At 39.5% G+C, this 23,752-nt stretch overlaps 1 protein-coding gene and 2 pseudogenes across 1 annotated transcript; 1 reads left to right on the top strand and 2 right to left on the bottom strand.

Moving 5' to 3' along the window:
• Positions 1–10,370: 10,370 nt before the first annotated feature.
• LOC147004656 (small nucleolar RNA SNORA17) lies at positions 10,371–10,495 on the bottom strand (annotated as a pseudogene).
• Positions 10,496–14,236: 3,741 nt separating this feature from the next.
• Positions 14,237–15,932, bottom strand: LOC110289255 (ornithine decarboxylase-like; annotated as a pseudogene).
• A 6,437-nt stretch (positions 15,933–22,369) lies between these two features.
• LOC147004655 (melanoma-associated antigen B4-like) lies at positions 22,370–23,404 on the top strand. Its single transcript, XM_085837824.1, has one exon. The coding sequence runs from the start codon at positions 22,370–22,372 to the stop codon at positions 23,402–23,404; it is 1,035 nt and encodes a 344-aa protein (XP_085693950.1).
• The last annotated feature ends 348 nt before the right edge of the window (positions 23,405–23,752 follow it).

Here is a 23,752-nt window from a genome sequence, read left to right as displayed (position 1 = left end):
CAGCTTTCACTATAAAACTAACTATTGACCTGAAACTTAGACATGATACAACAAAGAGGTAACATCTTTTCAAATTTCTGAAAAAAATAGACCAAAACAGAGAAGTGGGGAAAAAAGACATAGTTTGATTCATCTGATTTTGTACAACTCCTACTGTTAAGATTCAGAGAACATCACAGAAAAGCCAGAGGATCAAGAGAGAATGTATTTGTCATATGGCAGGGAAGCAACACATGAAATATCAACAATGTGGTTGCCAAAACATGCTTTGAAATATGACAATACTAAATGACCTGCCAACATACACAGGGATAATCTTATATGGCACTACCCTTACATAAAATGGTACAGGTAAGTAATTGCTGCTTAGAGAGGGAGACTCAGTCTTTTCAAGGGATTATATGCCTGATTAACCAATCCAAGCAATCAGCTGGAAACACAAATACACACACATGCACACACATGAACGACACTAAATTAACTTAGTAGGTTGTACTTATAAATGTATACTTATATGCATATATATGTGTATATGTATATAAAAATAGGTAATTAATATAGAGCTGCAAATTTGAGGAGGGGTGGAAGCTAGGGTGAATTTGGATGGAAGTAAGGGAGGGGGAAATTATAGAAATACAACACTCAAATATAAAATTCTCAAAAAATAAAAATTTAAGAGTAAATATGCTTTCCTCATATTTTTATTGCTCCAATTATGTTTGTACACATAGTGCCATGTTTATAACAATTGTCCCAGGCCAAGTGATTCCATTTTATTTCCAAGAGTGATGCACAAAATTATAATTTTTCCAGTGAGTAGACTTAACTCCTATTTCCCAAGAGTTCCACAAAGAAGGGAGAGATAGAACCTGTAGAGACCACCTGTGTATGGCTCCCGGTCAAGGGATGGGGCCACCCACCCATCTCAATGTTTTTAACCCAGAAATGAAAACCTTACACTATCAAGAAGCTCTTGCTGACAGGAACCTGGAGTGGTGGTTCCTTGGGAGGTCCAGCTAACTGACCAATGCAGATGTGAATGCATGGAGCCAACCATCAGAATGAGCTCAGAAAACCTGGTGGGGGAGCTGGCAGAAGGACTGGAAGAGCAGAGTGTGATTGCAGCCCATTGGAAGAACAGCATAGGCTGGCCTAACCACCCAGTTATGCCAAGAGACTGGACCCCCAAGCAAGTAGTATACCTGGAGGAGTCTATGGCTCAATATACATATGTAGCAGAGTATGCCTGACAGCAATGGGAGGGGAGGCCCTTGGTCTCAGGGAGGTTTGATGCTCCAGTGTAGTAGGATGCTGGAATGGTGGGGTGGACGGGGGTGGGTGGGGGAGCAACCTTATATAGGAAAAGGGGAGGGGGAAGGGTTGTGTGGGATGAGGTGTTAGTGGAGGGATAACCAGGAAGTGGGATATCATTTGAGATGTAAACAAATGGAAGGATTATTAATAAGAAAAGTGTCCCATAATTAGGTTGGAGTGGCTAAGATGACAAGAATTGAATACTTTCTAGATATTGAAAAGGAATATACTGAAAAGAATGTTTGGAATGACAATTATCTTTGGAAATATATAGGTCTAGAAGCACATAAAGTTCTGAAAGACAAAGTATGACTGAAAATATGTTATGGCTCCTCAAAGATTCTGACCTCCTGGTGGTAGTGATCAAGGCATGTAATCTTATGCCCCAAGGCAGTTGGTTTGATTATAATAAACAGATTATGAAAATGTAGTGGTCTATCATTTGATACTAACATTCTATATGCCAAATGCAAGATGACAGTTTTTAAACAACATATATTATATAAGATATTATGTTGCCTCAAATTAATTTTTGCTGTGATATATAAAGCTATCATGTTATAAACAGTCTATGGAGAAGAAATATGGCATAAAATTAGAGGCTGCATTTAAAAACTGATATTTTCTGAAAAAAAATCAACTAGATTTTTATACCAATTTTCACAAGAGAGGATGCTAATGAACTCACAATTAGTATTTTTTTATTGGATTAATAAATAAGACCACAGGGCAAACTATGGGTCACAAAACTTGGACAAGTATAGGAGAAGACAGAAAGTATCTCAATCCTCTGTAACAGAAGTTAGGAAAGAGAAGCAACTGTCATTGGCAATATTGGCAATAAGTATAACTGCTTAATCATCATTAGAAACTCGCTTAAGAACTAAGAACTTCAGTGTTATCCAGTATTTAGTGGTGCATAAAATTTTCTTTTCTTTTTTTTTTTTAAAGATATATTTATTTATTTCATGTATATGAGTACACCATTGCTCTCTTAAGATACACCAGAAGAGGGCATCAGATCTCATTACAGATGGTTGTGAGCCACCATGTGGTTGCTGGGAATTGAACTCAGGACCTGTGGAAGAGCAGTCAGTGCTCTTACCCGCTGAGCCATCTGTCCAGCCCCTAAAATTTTCTTAAATGTATACTCATGAATTGTGGTAGTTTTTTTTTTAACAATATAGACTAAGGATTAGATAAAGTTTTCTTTGTACTGAAAGTACATTGAGAAAGAGAGATTTTTGAAGCTATTGTGATGTATGTGGATTTTGTTCTTCAACATAAAACGTACCTGCTGAAAAAAGAAACTATACATCAGACCTTGTGTTTCCTGTATTTTAGAAGAGCCTAAATAAGGAAGTAGAATATGAAACTCCAGACTCTTCTTACAAGCAGAGATATGAAATGACTTTGTACACACTCTCGACTTTCTTCTTTTAATGTGGAAAAAGCATGAGAAGCCCTTAAGCAGTATCCAAGTGGCAGAGGCTCACTGAGATTCTGAAGCCCCATCATGAGGTTATACAAGGCTTCTTTTCTAACACATCAAGAGTGGTCCTCAATTAAACAGAACAACACTATGGAAAGAAGTGCACGTCTAAGAAATAGGGAGTATAAATCTAAGAACATCAGAAAGGCTTAAGCCTCTATCATCTACAGTTTCAGTAAACAGCCTTTTATGAATGAAGATTCTGATACTGCACACTAATCACCTAATTAACTTAGTTACTATTAAGACATTATATACAATATAACAAACTATACTAGGAGACAAAGGAAATTGAAGCAAAATACTAAGCACTAATACCAAGTGGAAGTAAAGTACCTATGATGGATATGCTAAGGGCCATAATAGTAAAAGTAGATAATAAGTAAAATTAAATGGGTAATGTAAGCAGAGATATGACAAAATAAATTAAGAGATACAGCACATTAAACGGAAACAAGAGACAAACAATCTACAGACCCATGTCTAGCAAAAATTTATTTCTAAACAAAGAACAAAAGAATCACTGAAAATAAAATCAAAAGGTTTTTTTTTTCATCATGGTCCTTGGAATAATGCATAAGGTTTCCTTTTGTGAAAAAGAATTGTGTAAGTCAAAACCTCAGATCTACACAAAGGTTTAGTGCTACAGAATGGATGAAGTTTTAAAAAGATCTTTTGCTCTCTATTCTCAATAGATTTATAAGACAACACCTTGTTCAAATATGCTTATATTTTAAGAAAAACTAAATTGTATAAATGTGATTATTAAACACTTGAAAGAGAAAATAAAACCTTAAATGTCAGTGATGGCCTAAATATGCCAACTGAGTTTTGGGAAGTAACAGAAAAGATTAGACAAATCTAAATAGTATGTTGGCTATAAGAATTTATCTTAAATATGAAGATAAGAGTATATTGAAAATAAAGGAATGGGAAAACATAGCACCTGTATTTGTCTTGCTAGAATTGTGCCAGTAGTCATATGTATGATCTTAGCCGATCCTAGATCAAAGAAAGTTATTGTAAACATGGTGCATGATATAATGATACAGGGGTTATTTCCTCAATATGCCATAATAATTTTTACTGCTTATATACTGAAAAAATATTAACTAAAACTAGTCATGGCAAAGAATTCATTCTTACAAATGAAAATTAGAACATTTTTCTATAAGTATTTGATAGATCCAAAAGGCAGATAACCAATATGTGAAGCTGAATGTTACCATCAATTAGCAAGGTATGAACTACTATTACAGAATACACAAAAAAAGTAAGCAGCGCCCTTTCAAGCTCACATGGATAAGACATATTCATGTACCATATTATATCTTTAGCAAAATCACATTTAAAGAAATAGAAATCATAAAATATGTGGACTCTAATTGAAGTGAACTAGAAATTGATAATAAAATATTTTCATAAATATGACCTAACACACTGGGCGTGGTGGCGAATGCCTTTAACCCCAGCATTCGGAAGGCAGAGGCAAGCAGATTTCTGAGTTCTAGGCCAGCCTGGTCTACAAAGTGAGTTCCAGGACAGCCAGTCCTATACAGAGAAACCCTGTCTCAACCCCCCCCCCCAAAAAAAAAGACCTAACCTAACACTTTGAGAATAAATAACATATTTCTAAAGAATACATGGGTCCAAAAAATCTTGATAGAAGGTTTTAAAAATCATGTTAAAGTGTACAGAATGAAAATTCATCCATTGAAGTATTTGATTTATAATAAAAGTACTAATTGAAGGAAAATTTACAGCACTAGACACAAGGCATATACATTTCTTCCTACATTAGGAAATTACTTTTGTTGTTGTTGATGCTGATTATTTTTACGTTCTGAACTAAGTTTCCCCTCAATCCTCTCCTTCAAGTCCCACACACATATACCTATACCCCCTGTCCACTACTTTTTCATTCCTCTACAGAAAAGAGCAGGCCTCCCATGGATATCAAGCATCTATGACACATATCCATTAGAAGATTAGAAAGAAACATATAAATTTAAAACACAAAAAAGTTTCACATTAAGTTAAAAATTAATAAAATTGAAGATATAGATAGGGCAAATAAATAAAAACAACCCATTGTTTTAATGAATGATGATGAATATTTCCTACCACATTAAGAATGGAGAAGATATAAGTCCATAATCTATAAATCAAAGTTGTCTGTCAATAGTGATTATGAGTATTTTTTAGAGAGGCTCAAGTGGTCTCGAAATGATCATAGGTTGTAGCCATTGTCCTTAGTTATGGCTGTAAGTACATGGTAAGAACCTAATGTTGAAGACACCATATACTTTGGCTTCAGGACATAAAAAGAACCTAATTTGAAATAGCACACCAGAAGGAAGGATTTACAAGATGGTTTGTACTGTGGAAAGGTTTTGTTTTAAAGTAGCTATATTGTGATTCTACCAGAGGTTCTTATATTGTTGAGAATCATTTTTGCTCTCCTGGGGTTTTTTGTTATTCCAGATGAATTTGCTAATTGACCTTTCTAACTCAGTGAAGAATTGAGTTGGAATTTTGATGGGGATTGCGTTGAATCTATAGATTGCTTTCAGCAAGATACCTATTTTGAATATATTAATCCTGCCAATCCATGAATATGGGAGATCTTTCCATCTTCTGAGATCTTCTTCAAATAATTTCTTCAGAGATTTGAAATTCTTATCATACAGATCTTTCACTTCCTTAGAGTTACAGCAAGGTCTTTTATATTATTTGTGACTATTTTGAATGGTGTTGTTTCCCTAATTTCTTTCTCAGCCTACTTATTCTTTTTGTAGAGAAAGGCCACTGATTTGTTTGAGTTAATTTTATATCCATCTTCTGCATTAAAGATGTTTATCAGGTTTAGGAGTTCTCTGGTATAATTTTAGGGTAACTTATATATACTATCATCTCATCAGCAAATAGTGATATTTTGACTTCTTCCTTTCCAATTTGTATCCCCTTGATCTCCTTTTGTTGTCTAATTGCTCTGGCTAGAACTTCAAGTACTATATTAAATAGGTAGGAAGAAAGTGGGCAGCCCTATCTAGTCCATGATTTTAGTGGTATTGCTTGAAGCTTCTCTCCATTTAGTTTGATGTTGGCTACTGGTTTGATGTATATTGCTTTTAATATGTTTAGGGATGTGCCTTGAATTCCTGATCTTCCAAGACTTTTATCATGAATGGGTGTTGGATTTTGTCAAATGCTATCTCAGCATCTAATGAGATGATCACGTGGTTTTTGTCATTGAGTTTATTTATATAATGGATCATGTTGATGTATTTCCATATATTAAACCATCTCTGCATCCCTGGGATGAAGTCTACTTGATCATGATGGATGATCATTTGATGTGTTCTTGGATTCGGTTTGTGAGAATTTTATTATTTTTGTATCGATATTCATAAGGGAAATTGGTCTCAAGAACTCTTTCTTTGTTGGGTCTTTATGTGGTTTAGGTATAAGAGTAATTGTGGCTTCATAGAATGTATTGGGTAGAGTACCTTCTATCTATTTTGTGGAATAGTTTGAGGAGAACTGGAATTAGGTCGTCTTTGAAGGTCTGATAGAACTCTGCACTAAACCCATCTGGGAATCACCATGCCTGACCTCAAGATGTATGACAGAGCAATGGTCATAAAAACTTCATGGAACTGGTACAGCAATAGACAGGTAGATCAATGGAATAGAACTTAAGACCCAGAAATGAACCCATGCATATACAGTAACTTGATCATCAACAAAGAGCTAAAACCATCCAGTGGAAAAGAGAGCATTTTCAAGAAATGGTGCTGGTTCAACTAGCAGTTATCTTTTAGAAGAATGGGAATTGATCCATTCTTATCTCCTTATACAAAGTTCAAGTCTACAAAGTGGATCAAGGAACTCCACACAAAACCAGAGACAGAGAAACTTGAAGAGGAGAAAGTGGGGGAAATCCTCAAAGATATGGACACAGGGGGAAAAAAGTTTCTGTCAGAACAGTAATGGCTGCTGCTGTAAGATTGAGAATCGACAAATGTGAACTCATAAAATTGCAATGCTTCTGTAAGGCAAAAGACACTGTCAATAAGACAAAAAGGCTACCAACAGATTTGAAATTTATTTTTACCAATCCTAAAACCAACAGGGGACTAATATACAATATATAAAAAGAACTGAAGAAGCTGGACTACAGAAAATCTAATCACCCCATTAAAAATGTGGTACAGAGCTAAACAAAGAATTCTCAACTGAGGAGTAATGAATGGCTGAGAAGCAACTGAAAAATTGTTCAACATCCTTAATCATCAGTGAAATGCAAATCAAAACAACCCAGAGATTCCACCTTACACCCGTCAGATTGGATAAGATCAAAAATTCAGGTGACAGCAGATGCTGGTGAGGATGTGGAGAAAAAAGAACACTCCTCCATTGTTGGTGGGATTGCAAACTTGTATAACCACTCTGGAAATCATTCTGGATGTTCCTCAGAAAATTGGCCATAGTACTATGGGAAGATCCAGCAATACCTCTCCTGGGCATATACCCAGAAGATATTCCAACTTCTAATAAGGACACATTCTCCACTATGTTCATAGATGCCTTATTTATAATACCCAGAAGCTTGAATGAAACCAAATGTCCCTCAACAGAGGAACAGACACAGAAAATATGCTACATTTACACAATAAAGTACTACTCTGTTATTAAAATAAATGAATTTATGAAATTTTTAGCAAATGGATAGATCTGGGGGATATCATCCTGAGTGAGATAACCCAAGCACAAAAGAACACACATGATATGCACTCAATGATAAGTGGATATTAGCCAAGCAACTTAGAATACCCAAGATACAATTTTCAAAACACGTGAAACTCAAGAAGAAGAAAGACCAAAGTATGGATACTTCTTTACTTCTTAGAAAGGGGAACAAAATACCCATGGAAAGTGTTACAGAGACAAAGTATGGAACTAGATGGAAGGAATGTCAATTCAGAGACTTGCCCCAACCGGGGATCCATCCCATAAACAACCACAAAACCTAGACACTACTGCATATGCCAGCAAGATTTTGCTGACAGGACCCTGATATAGCTATCTCTTGTGAGGCTATGCCAATGCCTGGCAAATACAGAAGTGGATGCTCACAGTCATCTATTGGAATGAACACAGGACCCCAGGTGAAGGAGCTGACGAAAGTACCCAAGGAGTAAAGGGGTCTGCAACCATATAGGTGGAATAACAATATGAACTAACCAGTACCCCACAGAGCTTGTGTCTCTATTTGCATATGTAGCAGAGGATGGCCTAATAGGCCATCAATGGGAAGAGAGGCCCTTGCTCTTACAAAGATTATATGCTCCACTACAGTAAAATGCCAGGGCCAGGAAGTGGGAGTGGGTGGGTTGGGGATCATGGCAGGAGAGGGTATAAGGGGATTTTCAGGATAGCATTTGAAGTCTAAATGAAGAAAATATCTAATAATAATAATAATAATAAAGTAGTTATATTGTAATCTCAAAAAATAATAAAAATAGAAAATCTTTCTCCAACTGACCCAGAAATATCACCATTGCTGGCTAGCTTTAATTGTGAGAGAAGGTGCTATGCAGGCTGCTTATGGAGAAAATATGCCAACAACCCAACAAGGGGTGTACTCTGCATTGTGCAATGCCAACCTATCAGGCGAGATATACCTAGTGATATAATAGTAGCAAAACTGTTGCTTTGAGATAACTGATCACATTCTGAACTTAAGTCTGCTCAACAAGAGATAATTTCATGCCTAATAATATAATCCTAGTCAAAATCTCATGGAGGTGGGTCACAGGCCTTTGTAGAACATGCCATTATCATTTTGGTAAATAGTTAAGCTCTCAAATTGCCTTATAAATCTTTATGCTTATGCATATATATAGTGGAATTTTAATCTATCATCATGGCTATTCTGGCAAAGGATCACATCCAAAGACCTAGGTCTTTATGATCCAACGGAAATGTAGACACACCTTTAATATCCATCTTTAATCCCAAACAATGTAAGTAAGATTAGTTTATAGAAGGAAGCACCCATATTTGAAAGAGATATCTAATTGAAGGGCAGACAAAATGACGGACCTGAGAAAAGGATTTGACAGAATGAATCAGAGATAAGATACTCCCAATTCACACAAGAACAGCAGAGGGAAAAGAGGCAACTTAAGAGAGCAGCAGCAGCAAGAGAAGAGAAAGGGGGGAGGGAGAGGGAGAAGGAGACAGAGATGGAGACGGAGAGGGAGATGGAGGGAGGGAGCGAGACTGAGAGATGGAGAGACAAAGCAAAGTAGAGATGGAGGGATGGAGAGATGGAGAGAGAGGCACATAGATTTAATAGGGGCAGTTTGACAGGGGCAGGTTGGCAGATTGCAGGTGAAGATAGAAGGATAACAAGAATGAGAAAGAGTCAAAAGATTATAACACATAGCAAGAATTAGTTTGAGGTCAAGCAGAGCAATACAGTAAGAGTTGAGTGAAGCCAGACTGAATGAGTAAGCTTGGAGAAGAGTTTGGTTCAGAACAACTGAGTTGAACCTATCAGACTTCAGAAAGAACTAGTGTCATACTGCCTGTCTGCCTCACTGGTGGAGGTATTAAGGCTGCTTAGTAAGGCAGATGCAGTCTGTGATAAGAGTCTCCAGGTGTTATTCTCTGTGGAACCAGAAGGGAAAAGTTCTAGCATCTCTGGTACTGGTAGGAAGGGTAGGTTCTGCAGGACTCTGGTCTGTCAGGAACTTCCAAAGTGTTACAACTTTATAAAGGGAAAGCAATGTAGGGCAGGTAGCCAGGGTGTCTCCTGCTACCATAGCAGCACTAATGCCAGTGGTGGCAGTGGGGGTGGGCAGCAGAGAACAGCAGCAAGGAGCTGAGTACTATAGCCAGAGCCTCTAAGCATGTGGGTTGCTGGAAGTAACTATGATTAACAGTGAAGGGAGATCAGTAGCTCTGGGCAACCAAGAGCCATAGAGGGGGTGGGGGAGACAGGGAATGACCTGGTGGGCAGATCTAAGCTCCAGAGACCCAAGCTTCAGAAGATAAAACACTTCACCAGAGTGTGACAGCTCAATAACACAGCCACTCACAGATGTTTCTTTGTGAAATAACTCATGCACTTTATTCCATGTAGATAAGGACAGTGTAAACATTTTGAGAGTAGACTGGGATCAAGGAATAAAATCTTCACATTGGCTCAATCTGAGATATTAGGGATGCTCTATTTGCATAGGCATGGAGTTCAGGTCAAGCCTCATCTTGAGGATGGTCCTGAGAAAGGCAGGTAATGCTTCAATACTGGTTCAGAATCAGTAGTGGATGTAAGCTGTATGTTCAAATGCTCTCTCTTTGCCTGAGGATTCTCATCATTCCCCCTCCTTCTCATTTCTTCCTTCTTCCTTCTCTCACTCTTTTGCCTTCTTCCTTTTCATTCTTTTGCCTTCTTCATACCAGAGAACCTGAACCCAGTCTTTTATTTACTAAAGCTTCATCATCAATGTTTTGGTCATTATTAATATCTTTATATATCCTTAAATTTACATATATTTTAAAAATACTGCTTCCTTAGTTCCAAGCCCTGCTTCCTTCTTTTTTTTTTTTTTTTCCTCTCTGCCACCTACTGGTATACTTGTAGCACAGCACCACACCTGTAAAACCTCTAGAGGCAGGTTCCTGATCTATTTTTTTTTTAATTTATTTTTTTATTAGGTATTTTCCTCGTTTACATTTTCAATGCTATACCAAAACTCCCCCATACCCACCCCCCAGTCCCCTACCCACCCACCCCCCTTTTTGGCCCTGGGGTTCCCCTGTACTGGGGCATATAAAGTTTGCAAGTCCAATGGGCCTCTCTTTGCAGTGATGGCCGACTAGGCCATCTTTTGATACATATGCAGCTAGAGACAAGAGCTCCGGATCTATTTTTAAGCCACTTGAAATCTTATTCCAGCCACTGCTGTGGGTACCAGTTCTGAGCAGATTTTAGTCACTTTAAATCACTCTTACCAACGTCCTGTGTCCTGTATCCCCTGCTTTCTCCTGGCTTCTCCTTTGATGATATAGTAACAGTGGCCCATGGGGATTCACTGGGTACTCAGGCAGAGACTGCTTATCAGTACTTGAAGCTACTGTTTAGTAGGACCCAAGAGGGAAAACTATACCCTTCCATCAAGGCAGTGCATTCTGTGACAAAGTTTAGGGAGTTCTGTATGATCTAGCAGTTCTTGTCTAACGAGTGAGCAACTCCACACTACATTTTATTTAGTTCTTTCTTTTCTCTGTCTTAGTCTTGCTGTGGTTTCTCGCTGGCAACTGCAACAGATTGATGCTTGTAGCTTGTCAACTTGGCTACTGCAATGGGAACAGAGGGCCCCTCTGCTTTTTTCCATTTGCTTTTCCTAACTTTAATCTGGTGTCAGCCTAAATATCCCTTTATGACCTGTTCACGAATGTTTTTCCATCCTCCAAACTGCTTTGTCTTTCCTTCGTGTGGTTGCCGACCTCTTCAAAGCTTATTATGGGCTATTTTATTGTGGTCTCAATGTTCATAACTTTCTTTTTTTTTGATTTTTAATATTTTTATTACATATTTTCCTCAATTACATTTCCAATGCTATCCCAAAAGTCCCCCATAGCGCCCCCCACTTCCCTACCCACCCATTCTCATTCTTTTGACCCTCGCATTCCCCTATATTGGGGCATATAAAGTTTGCAAGTCCAATGGGCCTCTCTTTCCATTGATGGCCGACTAGGCCATCTTTCGATACATATGCAGCTAGAGACAAGAGCTCTGGGGTTCTGGTTAGTACATCATGTTGTTCCAACAATAGGGTTGCAGATCCCTTTAGCTCCTTGGGTACTTTCTCTAGCTTCTCCATTGGGAGCCCTGTGATACATCCAATAGCTGACTGTGAACATCCACTCCTGTGTTTGCTAGGCCCCGGCATCGTCTCACAAGAGACAGCTATATTTGGGTCCTTTCAGCAAAATCTTGCTAGTGTATGCAATGGTGTCAGCGTTTAGAAGCTGATTATGGGACAGATCCCTGGATACAGCAGTCTCTAAATGGTCCATCCTTTCATCACAGCTACGAACTTTGTCTCTGTAACTCCTTCCCTGGGTGTTTTGTTCCCAATTCTAAGAAGGTGCACAGTGTCCACACTTTGGTCTTCATTCTTCTTGAGTTTCATGAGTTTAGCAAATTGTATCTTATATCTTGGGTATCCTAAGTTTTGGGCTAATATCCACTTATCAGTGAATACATATTGTGTGAGTTCTTTTGTGATTGTGTTACTTCACTCAAGATGATGCCCTCCAGGTCCATCCATTTGGCTAGGAATTTCATAAATTCATTCTTTTTAATAGCTGAGTAGTACTCCATTGTGTAAATGTACCATAATTTCTGTATCCATTCCTCTGTTGAGGGACATCTGGGTTCTTTCCAGCTTCTGGCTATTATAAATAGGGCTGCTATGAACATAGTGGAGCATGTGTCCTTTTTACCGGTTGGGACATCTTCTGGATATATGCCCAGGAGAGGTATTACTGGATCCTCCGGTAGTACTATGTCCAATTTTCTGAGGAACCGCCAGACTGATTTCCAGAGTGGTTGTACAAGCTTGCAATCCCACCAACAATGGAGGAGTGTTCCTCTTTCTCCACATCCTCGCCAGCATCTGCTGTCACCTGAATTTTTGATCTTAGCCATTCTGACTGGTGTGAGGTGGAATCTCAGGGTTGTTTTGATTTGCATTTCCCTGATGATTAAGGATGTTGAACATTTTTTCAGGTGTTTCTCTGCCATTCGGTATTCCTCAGGTGAGAATTCTTTGTTCAGTTCTGAGCCCCATTTTTTAATGGGGTTATTTGACTTTCTGGAGTCCACCTTCTTGAGTTCTTTATATATATTGGATATTAGTCCCTTATCTGATTTAGGATAGGTGAAGATCCTTTCCCAATCTGTTGGTGGTTTTTTTGTCTTATTGATGGTGTCTTTAGCCTTGCAGAAGCTTTGTAGTTTCATGAGGTCCCACTTGTCAATTCTCGATCTTACAGCACAAGCCATTACTGTTCTATTCAGGAATTTTTCCCCTGTGCCCATATCTTCAAGGCTTTTCCCCACTTTCTCCTCTATAAGTTTCAGTGTCTCTGGTTTTATGTGAAGTTCCTTGATCCACTTAGACTTGACCTTAGTACAAGGAGATAGGAATGGATCGATTCGCATTCTTCTACATGTTAACAACCAGTTGTGCCAGCACCATTTGTTGAAAATGCTGTCTTTCTTCCACTGGATGTTTTTAGCTCCCTTGTCGAAGATCAAGTGACCATAGGTGTGTGGGTTCATTTCTGGGTCTTCAATTCTATTCCCCCTGCTTCCTTCTTAAAACCAAAACTATACACAAAGCAAAACACATTTCCTTATACTTTTTATACAGCCTGTTCTTCACAGGTAACTTGGCAGAGCTCTTTTGCTTTCTTGGTATACCAGTCAACAGTCTTTACTAACTCATTTCATGTAAGAACAGAAAGGTAACAAAGTACTGAAGTTAAAATAATTTCTTACAATTTTTTAAATTTTATGCAAGTAAAGCACTTAGCTTCCTGAATATCTCTTTAGGCATTGCCATCTCCAATTACTCAAGAAGATAGGAAAACAAAGTATTAACTTTCATATACTTGTATATCATCTTTTAATTCTCCCGTTTTTGTTTCCTATCCTAGCAATTTCATAGCCTCATGTACTCTCTTAATATTATTTTTTTTTGCTGTTGTTGAATTTATTACAGGAAGTTAACTGCCAAATGCTGTATGATACTCCCAACTGTTACTAGGTGGTGATGCAGATGAAGTCAAGGGTTGAGGGAACAGTCAGGGTTTCTGCTGGCAAGGTTCAAAGAACCTCAGATGACCTCCCTAGGAAGTGGCCATGCCAACTGGTCATTAGGCAGATGACATTCCTCACCAACAGACTCTGGGCACCAAAGTTCTCAGCCAACTGCACACACTTGGGATGGGCTAAGCAGACTGCTGCTGTACAGAGAGGGCACAGCCTTGTGCCATCCACCTCCCCTCTGTGTTGTGCGGAGCTAGCTCAACCTTCAGATCCACAGGCAGTGGGTCTCTCCATGACACAGCAGCCTGTACGGATGTTGGTGCCTTCTTTAAGGATACTTGCAAACATTCCCTGATACCCAGTTATTTCAAGATACTTTATTTTCACAATGGGTCACAACATAAGCTTCTGGCCCATTCTGCCAATGTACAAGCTAAAAATGCTTGCTCAGCAGCTGAGGGGCACACGTTAGTATCATGTCTGAAAAGTGAATAAAAATCCATATAAAACAAATATTCAAAATTTCCATAGGAACACAGTAAATGTGACTCCCCATCTCCTAGCCTTCCATACTGCATTGGTGCCAACCCTACTCTCACAAAGACATACCAAACTAGCAGTAATTAAGTTAAATGCTCCCCCCAAATGCCTTAATTCAAGCTAAACTTGCAGGCAAGAGCTACAAGAATGGCATCTACACATTGATCCTAACAGCACAGGCTGCAGGTTGACGGTCCATCCTGCTCTCCTGGGCACAAGACATGGGCAGCGTGCCATCATCCTGCTCCTCCACCTCTGGCAAGAAGCCATGGCTCTGGATCTGTTTCATGAGTTGTCACATTGGCCGTGACATTACATAGTAGATGTTTGGCCTCTGGAACCCATTGAAAGTAGAAGTAGCAGCAACGGTGTATGCACCCATGTTCTCAAACAGCATCCAATCACCCACATGCATTTCAGGCAGGTTACAGCGCTCCACGATCCTATCAAGGACATCACATGTTGGCCCCCAGATGCTGGGTGAGTAATAATTCTCATCTGGCTTGGGTCTCTTCTGCAGCAGGGCTTTCACATGGGCATGATCATAAAGAATGCAATTAAATGATCCATATAAGCCGGGCATGGTGGCACATGCCTTTAATCCCAGCACTTGGGAGGCAGAGGCAGGCGGATTTCTGAGTTCGAGGCCAGCCTGGTCTACAAAGTGAGTTCCAGGATAGCCAGGGCTACACAGAGAAACCCTGTCTTGAAAAAAAAAAAACTTTAAAAAAAAATGATCCATATACTCCATCATTCACATAATGTATGAAGGTTTGCTCATTTGACTCATCTTCATCGTCAGAGCCGGGCTGCTCCTTCCACACGGTTTTTTTGGCAATGATGTTGACTGAAAGCGTGAAAGATGACACAACATAGTATCTGCCTGGCTCAGATATGATTCTCACTCCAGAGTCTGATGGGAAGTACTTTTCCAGAGCTGGGTTGATTACACGGTGATCTCTTCAAATTTAAGCTTTGTATCTTCAGATCCAGGAAAGCCACCACCAATATCAAGCAGATACATGCTGAAACCAACTTCTGTTGCCATGTCAAACACACAGTGGACATCAAAAACTGCCTGAACGAAGGTCTCGGGGTCAGTACATCCACTGCCCACATGGAAGCTCACACCAATGACGTCAATATTTGGCTCTTTTGCCCGTTCCAAGAGAAGCCTGCTGGTTTTGAGTGTGGTACCAAACTTAACACTGAGGCGACAAACAGCTTTGAAATCATCAGTGGCAATCCACAGAGCCAACTTTGCCTTTGGATGTGCTCTGGTGACTTTCATCAATTCAATTTCACTGTCAAAAGTCATCATCTGGACTCCATTACTGGCAGCATACTTGATTTGAGAGACTTTTTACAAGGATTCGCATAGATAATCCTCTCTGGGGGCACCCCAAGCCCCTGTACCAACTGTATTTCAGTCTTGCTTGCACAGTCAAATCCTGTCCCAATGGCAGCTAGGGTGCTCACTATGGCTCTGCTATTGTTACACTTGACTGCGTAAAAGGGAGTAACACGGGGAAGAGCTTTTAGCCACCTCAGATGCTTCTTTAGATTGTCTCCGAGGTCCACAACATAGAAAGCATCCTAATCATCAGAGGAAGAGACTTCATTGATTTTTTTTTGGTCCAGAATGTCCTTACCAGTAAAGCCTTCATCAAGGATGTGGCAGTCAAACTCGTCCTTAGTAAAGCTGCTCATGGTTCTCAATGTGCTTACAGAAAACCTGGAGATGGAATCAAATTATTGCCAGCTCCTCACAAGGCTGATTTAGCCAAGAACTCTGAATGCTGTCTCCTTGGAGTGGTGGAAACACTCACAGCACAGTGGCACGGCTGGCCTGACCCATGGAGGCGCAGCTGCCAAACTCCATCCATCCGAGGAGCGCCTGTCCATCTGTCTGTCTGTCCATCCGCACGCCTGCCGCCGCCCTGTCAGCCGCCTCTTTGAGCCCACCACAGACACCGACCCCAGGTGGCGCTGGGCCGCTGGCTGAGGGCAGCCACCATTGCCTGCTGCAGGGACAGACCACTAATATTATTTATTTCTAGATCATATTCAAGCCTTTCTCCCATAAAATAAACTCATCTATCGTTTTCTTGTTTTCTACAGATTCTTTCTTCATTTACTACCCATGCTTTGATCATGATAAATATTTTTATATATCTTTAAATTTACATATATTTTATAAAGTTGTGACTACTTTAACTTCTACCTTGATGTCCTCAAGTTCACTCTAGTTAATTAATCAAACATTCATTTGACAAGAGTGTACATATATTGTAGTGCTAGGAAGTCGTCTTAGTCAGGGTTTCTATTCCTGCACCACCAAGACCACCAAGGTGTTGTTTCTGATATAATAGCCTTAGGATCTCTTTATTACAAGCCCGGGTTTGTGTTCTCCTCCAACCCAACTATGACACAGCAGGACAGGAAGGCAGAGCAGCAATGAATCCTCAACAGGACAAGTTTTTATAGTAAAATAGGAGCAAATAAGGGGGTTAGGGAGGGGGTGTCCAATATGACAAGAATATAATAAAATGACTATAAGCAAGACTGTATGCAATCATAGTCTGAAAATACATCTGAACTAATCGGGCTAATCTTTGATTAACTGTTGTTTAGAAGTAGCTAGAGCATAACTCTGGACAAGGATAAGCCTTGGAGTCCTTCCTGGTACATAGGTACAAGTGTGATTTCTGCTACAGGTCAAGTTCTTAGGCTTTTTTTTTTTTTCTGTTCTTTAACATGGAGACTGGTCCAAGGATGGAGTAGGTTTGGTCTGTCAGTATCTCCTCATAATTCCAAATTGAGGACCAAGTCTGGCAATGAACAATTCTACAAAAGATCATGTAGGCTGTTAATGGCCTCTATGGCTATATTATGTAAATCCTTACTACGGCCTTGAAATGCCAAGTGGAAGACCAGTTTCTAGTCCTCCACAGCTTAATGAACAACTCCATTCCTCATTCCTGAGAACCAGATCTATTTCATTTATTATGGAGTGATTAGCTGTGAGTAATAGGGCAAGTGTATTCCCCAGAAAGAGAGACCAAAAGTAAAATAGAAGGGACTGCAGATCTGTTTGTGGACAAAAGCAACCATCAGTGAATGTGAAGATCAAAGGCCTGGTGAAGCTTCAGGGGGCAGGACTGGGCCACACCTCTCCTTACTCAGCCATGTAAGACCCAGCATAAAGTGTTGTCCCTAAATGACTGATTGTCACAGCCCTCTTAGTGGGTGTCCATGTTACATGTTCCAGAACAAGTAGAGGTTGGCAGGGAGAAGCCCCAAGCCTGCTGTTCTCAATTCTGAATTTTCCCCAATGTTTGAGCCTGCTCAACCTTCCAGTTCTTCTGTTTAGTTGTATGGGTCACAAACTAGAAGGAGTGAGTTCATTTAGCTGCAAGCCTTGGAGATGACAATTACATCTGGTGAATAAAATTAGTATCTACACCCATATATTGGGCAGCTTTCAAACTTCTTCAGAGAAGGTTCTTGTTGCAGTAGAGAACAGTCAATGCACCGACACACAACTGGACAAAGTGCTAAGTGTCAGAAAAGGGGTTCTCATCCCTGAATGTGACAGCTTAATCAAGCCCACACCAGGAGTCAGGAGACATAATGAATAAGAAGTCAGAAAGATTCAGAACACTGGAGGATGGGGAGGAGTGCTGTGAAGTACTGTCTTATGTACATGAGACAGGTATCTCAATTTGAACTTCTAGCAGTTAAGGGTTATCTGTACAACATCTGCACAACATCAAGCCTGACAAAATTCCAGCATAGGTAGAGAAAGCACTCTTTAGGCCCTACCTCTTAGCTACAGGCTATTGACAGTTGACAGTGGAGGAGGGAACATTACTTTTGAGGGTGTAGTCACTGGTAGGTTTCTCATGTTCCAGTGCATGCTCTCATACCTCTTCACAAAAGTAAAACACTAACTATATTTAATGACCTATCAAAAAGGAGTTTAAAAGAACTAAAACATGAGATTGGGAGGAAGCCTTGTTGGGAGGGAAATTTGTTGAGAGGGAGATTGGTTGGAAGGGAGATTAGTTAGGACAGAGATGGGGAGAATTGAATCAGAGAAATAGATGAGAGGATATGAGGATATTTTAATATATAGATGTACAAGAGTATCAATAATAGGGAAACTTGTCCTTAAAATGACGATTCTAAAGGCAATGAAAGTATAATACATATTATTATAAAATACTAAGAAAAATTTTATGTCTCCAAAATTTCATGACACAGATTGAAGAAATTAATTTAATTTCTTAAAAGACACCAACCAGTACCCCCCAGAGCTCCCAGAAACTAAACCACCAACCAAAGAGTACACATGATAGGACCCATGGCTCCAGCTGCATATGTAGTAGAGGATGGCCTAGTCAGTCACCAGTGGGAGGAGGGACCCTTGGTCCTGTGGAGGCTCTATGCCTCAGTGTAGGGGTTTGCCAGGGCCAAGAATTGATAGTTGGTTGGTTGGTGAGCAGGGGGATGAAGGATGGGATAGGGAGTTTTCAGGGGGGAAACCAGGAAAGGGGAAAACATTTGAAATGTAAATAAAGAAAATATCTAATTAAAAATTATCAAAACAGAACAAAATAAAAAAGACAACTAGGTGATTTTATTGGAATATAGAATATCTCAATACCTATATATGAAATAAATTTAAACAATAGCACTACTATGTTTCAATTATCAAATATATTAAATATTAAAGAAGAATTATATATATTCTATACAAATAAGCACATGAACCATTTATTACCATGTATCATTAATAGCTTATTGCTTAAAACAATGATACCACTAAACACCTATTAGAATAAATGAACTCTAAAACCCTAAGAAAACAAAATATAAACAAGAATATCATCATTTAGAACCTATAGGGATTCAAAATTGTACAGCTTCTTTGGCCAATGGTTTACCAAGGTTTAATAAAATTATTCTCATGTTCTCCAACAATTAATTCTTTGATATTTTCATGGGTAACTTGAAAACCCTGTCTACACAAAGCATACATGCACATTTATAATTGTCAATCCATAGAAGAAACTTTCAAAAATTACTTGAAACAGCTTCTTACAGAGACAAAATATTATATATAAATTCACATCATATGGAATATAGTAGTACCCAATTAAAAAATAAGAGTACAGTCATATGTAACTCTAGCATCTAGAGATATCAATACCCTTTTCTGGCCTCCTCAAATACCCTAAACACATGCTATACATAACATATTGTACACATATACATAAAAATACTTTGAAAATTTAGACTGTCAAACATGTCTAATGTGCATTTTAAAACATATTTACGGCAATTAAAATATTTGGAGACAAGGGTATCACGTTTCAATTTGTAAAACTCTTTTTAATTCTACTGTGTCATTATGATACTTTGAATAATGCCAAGTCATAGCTGGAGAAACTAAGTTTAATAAATATCAGCTAGCTTTTCTGTAAAAAAAAAAAAAGAATAAAGAAAAGCAATAGTAGTGATAATACTTTAGTAGTGTCATTTAAATAGACAGTGCATGCCACATTTTTTCAAGCTTATGCTAAAAACAAAGATAATAAAAAAAACCCACAAACTATTTTAAAAATATTACTGGGAAATCTTGGTATTGATTTAAAGAAAAGAATAAAAGATAAAAGACTAAAGCTACATCTTCATTTCATACTCTGTGAAAAGTGGAACTAAGAAATGAAATCTTGAAACTTCTAGAGGGAATTTATGGAAAAGAGTTAAGTGCATAAACATAGCTAATAAATTTCTAAATATTTGGACTCAAAAGCTGTGTCCATATTCCCACAATCTGCCATATGGGAATCAGAAAAAGTGGAAGTGCTACATAGCAAAAGAACAAAGTTCCAGGTGAAAAAGTACATAGAATCTTTGCCAGTTATTCATAACCCAGAATTTAATACAGATAAAATAGAAAGAATTGAAAAGTACATGGCAAAATATAAATAGCATAGTCAATAAATTGGCAAATTAAGGGAATCATTTCAAATGAAGTACATACAGCCAATAAATGGATGAAAAACTGATAACACCTTCATCCATTAGGGAAACAAATCATTATGGCATTGTGACTTCCTCTCATTGTACTGAGAATGGCAAATCCAAAAGACTCTATTTTCAATAAAATAAATGATTTACTGTTATGTTGTGGATTTAAAAAGAAAGAAAGAAAAGAAAGTAATTTTGGTGAGGATGCAAGGAGAAATATACTCATCTACATAAAGTGGAAATGTAAAATTTCCTGCTACTGCATTAAATATCAGAAATTTAATGAGATCCTAGCATGGTAATTTATACTTCTCATCATAGGACATGCAAAGGCAGGTGACTTGTCATTTTAAGTATACTTTAGGCTACACAGGAGTTTGTAAGAAAGCCTATACTATACAGAAATACTTGGTTCCACCCTCCAAATAAAATGACAAATTTTTCATAAGGAAAAATGAGAGAGGCCAGGGGTGGTGATGTATACAAATAATACTTGTAATGGGGACACAGAGATAACATAATAGTGACTTTTCAGGAACTCTGAGACCCAAGATAGTGAGTTCCATGACAATCTGAGTTCCATGGAGAGAAACTGCCAGAAGACTTTAATAAATAAGAGAATGAAAAAGGAAAAAAAAAAGGCAAGGAAAAGAGAAATGAGGGAAATGAGATGGGGGGAGGTGTAAAGTGAAGACAGGGCAATGCAATTATGAACCAAGTTCACAAAAACATAGATGGAACTGTTATCTTTACTTTATACTGTAGTCCTTGGCATCTGCGCTGGACTGAGATTCACTCCATCTACTTCATACTCATGACCCTGATAAGAATTTGATCTTTTGCACCCTTTGGTTCACATTATAAGGATGAAATCCTAGTTCCATTCAAAGATAAGAAAAATAATTTTTGTGTGCTCTCTGGGAATTCCCCTCCCCCAGAACAACAACAACAAAACAAAGGAGATGGATTAGTTGTGCCCTGCTGCCCATGGGTTCCCTTTAGATGATCAAAGCACCTGAGGCATGCTTCCAGGGCGGGGGGGGGGGGGGGGGGGGCGGGGGGGGGGCGGGGCCCAGTGACCGGAAGTGGATGATCTTAACGTCCTCTTTGAGGACAGATCAACCTGTACGATTAGGCTTTGAGCCTAGAAGCATGGCCTTTACTCTGGTAAGAATCTTTCGTGGGTGATGACAAGATTAAAAACTATAACATCCCATGATAGATTTCTCGATTCATAACCCACCCTGCCTCAGCAACGGCCTGGTCGCTGCCTTGTACCTCAGAATTCCAGGATGAGGCAGTTAGGGCCAACTGCCATGAATGAGCCTTGTTCCTCAGAATTCCAGGATGCGGCAGTTAGGCCCAACTGCCATTAATGTTCCTCGTTCTTCCTTGGGAGGAAAGGTCGCGATTAGAAGTTCGGGGTTCACAGAAAGGGAAAGTTAGATACAATGAGTTTAAGAGGAGGTAAACTGGGAAAATTAAAGACTCCGTGCTATGTGTGTGGCAAAATACACAGAATTGTTCCCCAATGTACCATAGATTATGTCAAGGTTCAGACGGGCCCATAAGGCTAAAATATTAGGCTTTGTCCTTTCAAAAAGAAGAAGTGGGAAATTAATGGATACCATTTCTGGAAAGGAAATGGACTGGGGGTGGGGACATTACAAAAGCATAGGCATATTTTTTTATATACTGAATGTTATCAGACATCAATGGTAAAGCTGGCCTCAATTTCCACCTAATTTTTCCTTGTTAGTGAAAACTATAGTGCTAGCTTCAGAGCAGCACAATAATGTGGCCATAAAGACTTAGTTTAAAATGAACATAAATGTTCATGGAGAACAAAATAGGGCCCTGGTACAAGTCCTTCTTTCACGCTAGTCAGCTATTACTTGGATTGCCAGGCAATGGCCTAACAAACTGTGATTCTCTCCACAGATTTCTCAGGAAGCAGACTGAACAGGAGAACAGGAACAGGGTTTGAATCCAGAAAGGTGCCCAGAGAAAAGCGACTGTGGGTGGGGGTGGGGGTTTGTAAAGGGAAGTTGCTTTCTACCTAATGATGTTTACATAGTGTCATTCTCTCCCCCTGAACTTTCTAGTACCCCTGTCCACTTATCCAGTGCAACATGCCAAGAGGCAACAAGAGCAAGAGCCGATCCAGGGCCAAAAGGCAGCAGATGAGGGGAGAGAAGCCTAAACTCCAGGGTGCTCAGCCCACTGTGGAGGAGGAAGGGAAAGCAGCATCTCCTGCTCTTGTCCAGGGAGATGCCCCCAGCTCCTCTGATAGAGGCACTCCTCAGGAGTCCCAGGAGGCTGCATCCCATATCTCTCCTGAGTTAAATGTGTCTCATCCAGCCCATAATATTGGTGCTGAGGGTTCCTTTGCAGGTGTGGATGAGAGACGTGCAAATGTCTCCATTATAGCAGATGCCATCCAATGTGCACGCAGAGATCCTCTGACCAGGAAGGGCAGCAAGGTACTTCACTATCTGCTCGAGAAGTACCAAAAGGATGAGCAACCTGCAGAGGGAGAGATGCTGAAGCTGATTGGCCGGAAGTACAAGGTTCATTTTCCCCAGATCCTGGAGAAAGCCACCTATCAGCTAGAAGTTGTCTATGGTCTGGAGTTGAAGGTAGACAACCCTGCTACTCACTCCTATGTCCTTGTTAGCAAGTTACCCATCCTCCCTGGGGCAAATGTGGGTGGCAGGAGAGAATTGCCTAAGACAGGTCTCATCCTGACCATCCTGGGTATGATCTTCATGAAGGGCAACCGTGCCACTGAGGAAGAGGTCTGGCAGTTTCTCCACATGCAGGGGATATATCCTGGGAGGAGGCACTTAATCTTTGGGGAGCCCCGGAATTTCATCACCAAAGAGTTAGTTGAGCAAAATTATGTGGAGTACCGCCAGGTTCCTGGCAGTGATCCCCCAACTTACGAGTTCCTATGGGGTCCCAGAGCCCATGAAGAATCTACTTCCAGGAAAGTTATGGATATTTTAGCTAAAATCAAGAGTGCCATTCCTAGTTACTATCCTCAACAATATGAGGAGGCTCTCAGTAACCAGGGTGAGAGAGCAGCAAGGAGAGATGAGGCTGGGGGTTTTCATGCTGCCAGGATTCCCTCACATGCCCAAGCTAGCAGCTCCTCCCACGATTAGATAGCCATTGGTGATAGCTATCACTGTGCTCAAGACCAGCCAGTCTTCTGAGTAGTGGGGCATTTATGAGCAGTGGGAATACAGTAATACAATACCTTTGTTATGCATGGGGAAAGTATATATACCTGTAACTGAAGATTAATTTGTTTTATATATGTTTCTTAATCCAATATCTGCTATGTTTACTGCTCTTTGTCAAGGGTAATATATTTGGCGTTTTAAAGTTATTGGAAAACCTTTACAAATGTTTTCTCAGTAAGTGTAAAACAAGACATGGGAAAAGGTTTCACAGAATGTGATGTGCCACAATTGGTCAAACAAAGTGAAGTGATCAGTTCATCCTTGTCA

The sequence above is a fragment of the Mus caroli genome, unplaced genomic scaffold (genome assembly GCF_978045245.1).
Source record: "Mus caroli unplaced genomic scaffold, Mus_caroli_1 scaffold_5, whole genome shotgun sequence".
NCBI classification, from domain to species: Eukaryota; Metazoa; Chordata; class Mammalia; order Rodentia; family Muridae; genus Mus; species Mus caroli.
This window is presented reverse-complemented; position numbering and strand designations above follow the sequence as displayed.

Coding starts and splice junctions, on each gene's coding strand:
- LOC147004655 (XM_085837824.1), top strand. CDS start 22,370: ATGCCAAGAGGCAACAAGAGCAAGAGCCGATCCAGGGCCAAAAGGCAG.